Source organism: Elephantulus edwardii, unplaced genomic scaffold, assembly GCF_000299155.1.
Source record: "Elephantulus edwardii isolate Elephantulus edwardi_28Jun2011 unplaced genomic scaffold, EleEdw1.0 scaffold00086, whole genome shotgun sequence".
NCBI classification, from domain to species: Eukaryota; Metazoa; Chordata; class Mammalia; order Macroscelidea; family Macroscelididae; genus Elephantulus; species Elephantulus edwardii.
In genome coordinates, this window is record NW_006399836.1 from 6153942 (window position 1) to 6164544 (window position 10603).

The 10603-nt window shown below is 46.8% G+C and overlaps 2 protein-coding genes across 2 annotated transcripts in view; both read right to left on the reverse strand.

Annotated features, from left to right (window-relative positions):
• Positions 1-10603, reverse strand: part of CACNA1I (calcium channel, voltage-dependent, T type, alpha 1I subunit) — a 186428-nt gene that overhangs the window by 89650 nt on the left and 86175 nt on the right. Inside the window, exon 5 of the mRNA XM_006890106.1 lies at positions 3916-4075. Within this exon, the coding sequence (XP_006890168.1) occupies positions 3916-4075 (160 nt within the window). The remainder of the gene's footprint in view (positions 1-3915; positions 4076-10603) is intronic.
• LOC102868541 (frizzled-4-like) lies at positions 9663-10601 on the reverse strand (the record flags this gene model as incomplete). Its single annotated transcript, XM_006890169.1, has 1 exon — positions 9663-10601. A coding segment is annotated over one exon (939 nt), but the record flags the coding sequence as incomplete, so codon positions are not given.

A 10603-nucleotide genomic window follows, 5' to 3' on the forward strand; every position in this document is an offset into this window, starting at 1 on the left:
TTAGGGATGTTGTACATAGGGTCGCTATGAGTCGCAAGCAACTCGATGGCACATAGCAACAACAACAATTATTTCTGGGGTGGTGGGGGAAGATGGGTTTAATAGCATACTTAACCTAACTCCCGTTATCAAAGCTGCGGCCAGGGTGTTCATCTAATAAGGCTGCTGGATGACCATAAGGAAACACATACCTGGCAACCAGGATGAGGGAGCTGGAGCCTCATGGCCAGAAACAAGAAGTGTGGTCTAGTCCTCAACCCACCTCTGAGCGGTAAGGTCTTTCTTCCTTGTTCTTACTCTCGCTCTTACTCATTCTTCCTCTCTGCCATCTATTTCACACATTCTTTCATTCACTCATCAGTTATTCAGAGAACTTTGTGCCATGCTCTATTTCAGGCACCGAGAAAAGAGAGGTGACCCACATACCCCAATTTGGTGGAGAATTTACACTGTAACGGGGTCCATGACCAAGCAAATCAACTGTTCTAGAATCCCACTGAAGCCAAGGAAACACGCTAACAAGAGAGATCGTGTTAGCCAAGGAGTGAAATGCCAAGAGAAAAGATAAGCGGGGACCTGCACAGCCTGTGTGGGAAGTGGCATGGGGAGGGCAGCCCCACGGGGAGAAGCAAGGCCTGGGTGTGGACCTGGACCAGGAGCAGGTGTGGGCACAGAACCATCTGGGGAAAGAGTCAAATGGGACAGGGAGACCCGGGTGTGCCTTGCACCCCTAAAGCTGGGCAGCTCATCCTTGTACATCTCAGTCTTTGAAGGCCAGGCCAAGAGCAGTAGGCACCCCTATAGCTGCTCCTGACTGTGACCCAGGCCCCACAGCTTCAGATTGTGGATACAAGGATAGACGCCTCAACACCACAACCCTTACCCACGGGGCACTCTTCTCAGATCAGGCCACCTACGATTCTTATCATGGATCGAGTTCCGCCCCCTCAAAGTATGTGTCCACTTGGCTAGGTCATGATTCTCCGTATTACAGAGTTCCCCATTTGTGATCTGATGTAATTATCCCACATGTTGTAAATCCTAACCTCTGTGAGGTTATTGAGACAGGATCAGAGACAGTTAACGACACAGAATATAATCTACAGGAATAGGCTTTATACCTCTTAATCTATATCTTTCGAGATATATGAGATTAAGCAGTTTAGCAGGGATCAGAGGGGTCTCCTATTTCACAAAGAAGAGCCAGGAGCAGAGAAAGCTTTTTAAGAGCTCTTAGGGCCTGGGATACCTACACAAAGAAACTCATAGACCCATGGAAGACAAGGACCTTTCCCGAGAGTTGACAGAGACAGACATCTCTCCTCAGGAGGTGGCACCCTGAACTTGAACTTCTGGCCTTCTAAACTGTGAGAGAATAAATCATTTGTTAACACCCTTAACTGGGGTATTTCTGTCATAGCACTGTAAGATGACAGAGATGCCTCCCCATCCAGCCTTCTCCAACCTCAACCTGCTCTCCTCTGCTTTAGCCTCCTCTTTATAACCAACACAGTCGGCTCGTGGGTGGAGAAAGTCAGCCTGCCCCTGTCCGGTGTCCCCGTACTACCTACAGCTGTCCTCCATACTCAGCACAGACACAGGGAGCTCTTCAACAGCACAACCACAAGCTTCATCCTCAGCACCGAGCCCACAGCAGGCAAGGGGAGTCATGTAGGGGTAGACATCACAGAGGGGATGAATGAGAATGTTCTTCTATTCCTGTCCCCCCCAGGCATAGCATAAGAGGGCATTACAGGGTGTCAGAACAAACGTAGACTGATGTAGGGGGTGTGCGCATGTGTATGTATTCCAATGTGCAGTGATGGTGGTGGTGATGTGTGCCCTTAATTCTGACTCACGATGACCCTACAGAGGGTCGAACTTCCCCAACAGGGTCTTCAAAGCTGTAATCTTTACAGGAGCAGATTATCAGTTCTTTTCTCCTACAGGGTGGCCAGAGGGATCAAACCATCAATCTTTGGTCTAACAGGTGATCACTTAACCATTGCACCAGCATGGCTCCCCAGGTGTGTAAAGAGACTCCATTTATTTCTCAAAGCCAAGCTAGAAGGGAGTCTACATACATCTCTTGGTTTTCCAGATAACAACCCCAACTCTTCCAAGTCAAAGCTTTGTTCATGTTTGAACACTTCATAACCGCCCTTCCAAAGGAGTGTCTCACCTGCAGCTTTCAGACACAGAGGCACAGAGAGGAGTATTACCATTAGAGAGTCACGTTCTGTGTTTGCTTTTGAAATTGTCTGCCTCCCTTTGCCTCCTGACCTCACTACTCCTTTTCCCTTCTCTGTGGTGTCAAAGATTCATCATTCAAAATATCTTTCCTAGCCAATGATTATTTGTTTATTTTGTACTGAAGTACTTATTGTATTAAGGAGAGAAGCTTAGAGTGGGATATAAGCCCCACTCTGTTGTTGTTGTTGTTGTTATGTGCCATCAAGTTGCGTGCGACTCATAGCGACCCTATGTACCCTGCTCTATCCTGTGTCAATTTTATTGTCTCTGACACACCTACCCCCCTTGCCCCAGTCACTGACTCAAGAAGTTCATGGGACCTTAATGCTAGCTCTCTTTTGGGGATGCCTGCTCTCCAGGTATGCTGCAACTGACAGTCTACAATGATCCCCTTCAAGTCGGAACCAACCCATAGTTGACCCTCCAGTGGGTTTACAGAGGTAGTTAATTGTATAGGAAGAGGTTGCCCATCCTTCTCCCACAGCAAGCTGGTGGACTTGAACTGTGTGTCTTATGAATCACAATATAGCTTTTTTGCCATTAATCTTGTTGTTATTGTTTTTGCTGCTGCTGTTGTTGTTGTTGTTAAGTGCCATTGAGTCATGTAGACTCATAGTGACCTTAAGAACAAACGATCTGAACCCTGTCCTATCCTGCACCATCCTCACACTTCCTGACACACAAGAGCCCATTGCAGCAGTCACTGTGTGAGTCCACCTGGCTGAGGGTCTTCCTCTCCTTCGCTGACCGTCCACCCTTCCCAGCATCATGTCCATTTCCAAGGACTAGCCCCTCCTAACAACATGCTCAAAGTATGTGAGGTGAAGCCTCATCATTCTGGCCTCCAAAGAGCACTCCGGCTGCACCCTCTCCAAGACATATCTGCTTGTTCTCTCAGCCATCCATGGGATGCTCAGTGCTCTTCTCCAACACCACAACTCAACTTAGCAGAATGAATTAAGAACACACCTTCGTAATCGCATTATCATTTGTTACTTCCACTCCAAAGGCCCTGGTTCTACATTACCTAGTAAACTGAAACTGCATATTAAGTAAAGGTCACTAGAAACTGAATTAGCGTCTTTTTTGAATTGAGTTTTGTCTCCCAAAATATGTATCAAAATACCAGCCCCTACACCCTATACCAGTAAATGCAATTCTGTTTGAAAATGGGCTTTTCTTTTCTTTACTACCCAGGTCATACTCAAGAAAGATGGATCCAAACCCTAATCACTTCTGAGTTAAAAAGAGAGCAGAACAAACACAGACACACCCTAGAGAAGAAAGGTTCCAAGGAAGGCCAAGGACTGTTGGTAGAAACTAGGAGAGGGACTTGCAGAAGGAATGGGTGTGCCAATACTCTGATGTGGACTTCTGACCTCTAGATGCATAGGAAAATTTCTGTTCTTTCAGGCCACTAAAGACTTGTGGTATTTCTCTACGGAGGCTCTAAGCTGTGAAGACAGCATCGAAGGATTTTATGACAGTAATTCTGAGCGCTCACACAGGTGAAAAATCACCATCATCTCACCTCTGACTTCTCTGGACTGTCAGGATTAAGGGCTGGGGTCAGGGAGGTGTCCAGCCCTAGTAGATTCTGAATTCTGCTGCCTCGGGTAAGGCTGGCCAGGCGGCTCGCTGGTCCCCAGCGGCTGTACTCACATGGTGACGTTCTCCCCCAGGAAGCAGCGGTTACGTAGCAAGCCCGCCCAGAGCTGCACGCCGATGATGCCGAAGATGAAGAAGACGAAGAAGCAGAGCAGGAGGACGTTCCCCAACATGGGCAGTGTGTCCAGGAGCAGGTTCACCAGAATCCGCATGCCTGAGTGGGGGAGAGCAGAGAAAGGTTAGAGACGCAGAGGGAGAGGTGAAGGCTGCAGGGTAGCTGTCCACTGCTGCTTCCAGGCTGCTCAGGGGCCACTAGACTGAACACTTGCTTCCTGATCCTCAGCTCAAAAGCCCATGGAAATGGCTCTTGGCCCTAACGCACTTACACTTGATTATAGGTGAACAAGCAAACATATAAAGGGAGTAACTTTCATGTGAAATTCTTTTGCGTTTTTACACAACTATGATCTCCAGCCATGACAAGCCTGTGAGGTTGGTACTATTACCTCTATTTTATAGAGGTTCAGAGAATTGAGGCAACTTGCCTCACATCACACAGCTAGAAAGTGTCCAGCTATGTTAGTGCCCTACTACCACACCTGGTGTTCTTTTCAACCCCTAAACCCAAATATCTGGAGGTCTAGGACCCAGTTGCTCACCTGCAAGTGCCCAGTACCCACACAGGCCAGGCCTAGGAAGTACTCAGTAAATTCACCTGTCTCGCATGTCCTTCACCTCTGGGGAAGTCACCTAACCAAGCCAGAACACGTCAGTACCAACCAGAATCACCCTGCTGGCCCATCGCCGACGCATGACAAACCGGAGTCCAGAACTGCCATCAGAAGCATCGAAGGCAGGCTGCGGGGCTCAGATCTGCCTTGGTGCCAGGAAAAGAGGGCTTTTTCCTTCCCAAAAAATAGCTCTGATGAACAAGCCACAGGAGACTCAAGGAGAAAACGGGGGAATGAGAGTGAAGATAAGGATCCACTGGGAGGTGAGAAGGTGATCTAAGGGCGTGTGGTGAAATAAGTTATTATGCGGATGACACAACCCTGCTTGCTGAAACTGAAGAGGACCTGAAGCGCCTGCTGCAGACGGTCAAGGACTGAAGCCTACAATATAGATTGAGGCTCAATGTCAAGAAGACAAAGATTCTCACCACTGGACCAATTGGCAGCATCAGGATGGATGGTGAAGAGTTTGAGAATGTACACAGCTTTATTTTGCTTGGCTCCATAGTCAACAGTCTTGGCACCAGCAGCCAGGAAATTAAAAGGTGCATTGCCTTGGGAAAGTCTGCTGTTAGGGACCTCTCCAAAATACTAAAGAGCAATGGTGTCTCTCTGGAGACTAAGGTGCGTCTGATACAGGCCATGGTCTTCGCAATCACTTGTTATGCATCAGAGAGTTGAACAATGACCAGGGAGGATAAAAGGAGAATTGATGCCTTTGAGCTGTGGTGCTGGAGAAGAGTATTGAGAATACCATGGACTGCTAGGAAAACAAACAGATTCGTCCTGGAAAGGGTTAAACCGGGTGGCTCCTTGGAGGCAAGGATTCTGAGGCTCCGTCTAACATACTTTGGACATGTTGTGAGGAGAGACAGGTCCTTGGAGAAGGACATCATGCTTGGGAGGGTGGAGGGACAGCGCAGAAGAAGAAGGCTCTCTATGAGGTGGATTGATTCAGTGACTGGGATAATCGGGATGGGAGTGTCAGAGACAGTACGATTGGCACAGGACAGAGCGGAGTTTAGGGCTGTTGTACATAGAGTCGCTAGCGACTCGACGGCACATAACAACAACAACAACATCTGTCTTTTCCCTAAGTTCTTAAGAAAAATACCTTGAGACATTTCCCTTTTCCCTAAGCCTTGATGAGTTGTTTTTCGCCCTAGTTTTCTGCCAGAGAGTTTAATTTGTCCAGGTTGACTGAAATTTGCGAGTCATGTTGTAAACACCTTAAGATTTGATGCTGTCTGTCTGATCCTGGGCTGTAGCCTGTTCTGTGATTGGCCTATTTTGTGCATCTTGTAAGGATTGGTTAATATATTTATGCAAATTAAATTATTATGGCCTACTATGCAAATTAAGCGTCTGTGGCCTACCCAGAAAACTTGATCCCTTTATGGCCCAGGTAAGAGAGCCCACAAGGCTGAGGGGGGCATTCACAGCAGGAAAGGGGCCTGCTGTTTGCAGAAAGAGGCTAAGAGGAGTTGAGAAAGTTGTCCTTCCTGACAAGGGGAAGGAAACAATGCCCACTTCTGGGGAACGTTCCAAACTCTGCCTACAGGTTTCCTGATTCTGACCCCAAGTTACCTCCTTAATGGGCTAGAATCCAGTTTAAGAAGTTGTCTGGAGCTGCTGGAGTCTACAGAGGTTTGTTTGCTGGTTCTGGTGAAGCTTGGGTGTGGAATGTTTACTCCCCATTGGGACCGAGCTGACTGGATTTGGCCTCCTATTTAAAAAGGCATTTGGGCCCTCAGGCCTGCAATCCTCAGGCCTGGTTTTAATTGCTTTTGATCAAACATTCTTCTAGGTGGTATAGCACTGGTCTGTCCATTTGCTGTACAGAGGTAACTCATGGTTGCTGTGATGCTAAACACCATGACACTGATGTGTCAAATGCAATAATGGTTACCCATGGTGGGCAGTGTTTGGTGGAGCTCCCCAATTATAAAACAGGCTTGGAAGCTGGAGTGTCCACTTCCGATATAGCTTGCCTCTGGAAACTCTATGAACTTGGAGAAGTGATGAAAGTTATACAAGTGTTCAGGTCTTTCATTCACAGGGTCACTATGTGTCGTCTATGATTCGACAGCACTTAACAAAAACAACAACCTCCTTTATAAACCACTTAACTGTAAGTATGGTCTGTGAGTCCTGTATGGCCATGGTAATAAATTATCAAACCCAGCAGAGAAGTAAAGAGTGTTGTGGGAGGGACAGCTGGTGTCAGAATCTGTAAAAAAGGCTGGAGAGTGGAGACATGTCCAGTCGACACCTCCAAGGAACCAGCCTTGGGCTGATCTTGACTCTCATTATCCTTCCTGAAGTTAAATAATTCTGAGGCTGTAACTATCATTTAGCTGCTGGGCAGCCTTGGGAAGGGGAGTGGACTATGTAGGTGGCTCCTACCCCCAGGGCTTGATGACCTGAAAGCCTGGTAAGCAAAGGTTGGGGAAAGCATGCAGCCTCAAATTCAGAGAACTCTGGGTATCAATTCCAGTCCTGGGGCTTGTGACCATGAGATCTTGAGCCAGTACCCCCATCTCTGAGAGGATTCATCTTAAAAAGAAGAGTGGTTACCCTACAAAGTTTCCCAGCTCAGGACCTATGTGAAAAAGGGGGAAAAGAGGCCATGAGAGAACGTAGTTCTCAAGGGCACACAGCTGTACAGAGCTGTACAGAGCCCTGGCTGGGATTTAGAACCTGAGCTCTTGGCTCCAAAGCCCAGCCCTCTTGCTGGTGCTGACTCCCAGCTCATGTACACAGAGCATCCCTCCAGGTGGCTAGGACCCTCAGGAGACCCTCAAAGCTTAGGTCAGTTACTCGATGAGCTCAGAATTTGAACGATGTCATCCGACTAGGCAGTGGCATCTCTCAGTAACCCTATCCCCAAATCCTCGTCCTCCACCCATACTTAGCACCCTTCACACCAGTCTTCCATCCTTCCTCCGGCCCCTCCTTCCCAGGGCTGACCCATCTGCAACCCCCCACCACTCTCCCTCTCTACACAGCTCTCCTAAGTCTGTGTGATCTCATCTAGGGTCATGGCCTCAGTTACCATCTGTATGTTATCCACTCCTCCAGATCACCACCAGAGCCCAGAATTCCCTCCTGACTCCTCTGGGAGGTCCAGCCATTCCCAGTAACCCCTTACTGGAAAATCAACAGAAGCCTGGATCATGAGCCATTTTCAGAGATTGCACTTACAAACAACACCCCAATTTACCTTGAGGGGACTGCCATGCCCCCACTTCAATGTAGCAGTTGAGTAGAATTGATATGAAGATCACATAACTTAGCCAGGCCAATCAGCATATTTCATTCCTTAGCCACTCCTTATCTATCATGGATTGGTTTAAGGTGGGCATGTGACCCCAGCCAGAACCAATGAAAGTCAGCCCTGGGACTCCAGCTGTCACTACAGGAGAAAAGGATGCTCTTTTTCTGCAGATGTTGCTAAGCTAGGGGGAGAAAAGTTTGAAGGTGCTTGAGAACAGCAACTGCCCAAAATTTATGCCATTGCTCTCTAGCACATATACCTGACAGTGTCACTCCTATGTGTGAATTCCTCTGATGGTTCCCATCTCCAGCAACATTTGGACTATGAATCACTCAAGGACCCCTCAGGGGTCAATGAACCCTATGGAATGAATTGCTATAAAAGATGCAAGTATTTCCCCCTTCATTTTTCTGAGGGGAAGAGCCACACAAGTTTCTGCAGCTTCAAAGAGGGTTAAAAGTTGATGGGTTACTCTTGGTGCACAAAATTTCCTCAGCCTTGAGCTTTGAGGGATCTCATGCTGTCCCCTTCTTTAGCTTCATTCGTCTGTGTGAGTGTGAGTGTGTGTGTGTGTGTGTGTGTGTGTGTGTGTGCTCTGACACTGAGTCAATTCCAACCCACAGAGACTTTCCATCGTGTTTCCAAAGCTGTAAACGTTGACAAGAGTCAGCTGCCCATCTTAGTTCTCAGGAACCACTTGTGGATTTAAACTGCTGGAGATGTACATCTTTTTTTTTTTTCATGATCCAAGAATGTGCTTTTAATTGTAACTGACACACACAAATTACACAGTTAATCTGTGTGAGTGCAAAGTTGCCAAGAAATTTAACATTTCCACTCTTCCAGACTGGCGTCGACAGAGATGCAATCACATGGAGTAAGATACAGTGAGTCTCATTTGCTCAGTGCCATAGGTCTCTGGGGTCGGTAAGGTAAGGAGACTTGGTAAATTTCATTTTCCTCTGAATTAAGTGATTGTCAAAAAGCGACTCGCCCTTCATTTTCCCCTCATTAGGCATGCTGCCATGTAAAAATGCCTATAAAAATACTTTCCTTTTTTTTTTTAGTCTTGAATGTAAATATAACAGTCTAGCATAGAGATATTTAAATAAAAGAGAGAAGAAAACTCCACCGGATACCTTAGGTGTGTTTGTACAGTACTTTTGTTTGTTCAAACAATTCTGTTTTATGACAAAGGCACGGAAAGATTCTGACACCACCTCTGGGGAGCGAGGTCCACAGAGTTCTAATCAGCAGACACTGCTCCACACAAGATGTTTATGTTAGACCAGCCAAACTAAAAACTCTTGTAACACTTCTCTGAACCCAGCGTTTCCAGTGTTTATAGATCGCTTTGCTATTTGAAAGACCCAGTTAGTATTTAAATTTTAAAAGGGTTAAAAAAATATAATAAGGTACTCTTTCTCACTGCAAATTACTACTCACTCACAGCTCAAATTCCACCCTGCAAGGAAAAGTAGCATCACCCTAGATTGCCTGGAATCTAGGCTGGACCTTCACACTGAAGCTGCGACCTGCTAATGCGATCAGCAGTTTGATTTATTTTTTTTCTTCACAGCATTGAAAGCCTCTAATTGGCTTTTCCATTTTGGATCATTCCAAAGTCTGCAGCAAAATCATTGGTTTTAGGATGCTGGCGGGGGTGGGGAGTCACTTAGGTATTGCTTGTTGGTTCAAACTGAGATCTGTTGTGTACAACATTTAGTCGCATTTCCACCAAAATGCTCAGATTCCCCCTATCACAAGCAGGACCATGTGGAGGCTGGCTAGCCTTACACTACAGTTTCGCTACCTTTCCCAGGCTTTACCCAACCGTTCCCTCTCTCCTCCTTCTTTACCTTCCCAGAGTTCACCAATCTGTTGGAACACTTCTGCCATGTGTGAAAAGTTTTGGCAGACCAAATCCACATGCCTGAAGTGATGCCCACCAGCAAAGACATAAAAATTTTTAACATTTCAACTGCCATATTGGAATCATCTGCAGAATACCAGAAGAGGGCCCAGTTGGAGATCTCATAGAAATAACAGGCAATCACACAGGTTGCAGGGACCGTGTACAGTACTGAGAAGACACCAATTTTCACCATCAGCCTCTCCAACTTGTCTGTCTTTGTCCCATCCTTTTGAAGATTTGACCGAATTTTGAACAAGGCCACTAAGCCTGCAGCGATGAAGAGAGTTCCAATCACCAAGTAAGTGAAGAGGGGAGCCACAACGAAGCCAGTGAGGGCATCAAGATTTTGGTTCCCCACATAGCACAGGCCAGTCAGTTCGTCAGCATCCACCAGTCTCATGATCAAGATGACGATGGTTTTCACTGCTGGGATGGCCCAGGCTGCAATGTGGAAATAAGAGCTGTGCATTTCAATGGCTTCATGGCCCCACTTGAGTCCGGCCGCCAAGAACCAAGTGAGGGTCAGAATGACCCACCAGATGGAGCTAGCCATTCCAAAAAAGTACATCAGCAAGAAAATGATTGCACATCCTGTGTTCTTAAGTCCTTCTTGGATGAGAACGGGTTCTGCTGCCTCTTCAAAATCACAGGATATCCTTTCCCGGCCTACAGTCAGCCTCACAATATGAACAATGCTATAAATATTATAGCACATACTGAGAAATATGATGGGGCGCTCAGGGTAGGAGAACCTGGAGGAGTCAATGAGGAAGGTGAGGACAGTGAAGGCAGTCGAGATGAAGCACAGGCTGGCCCATA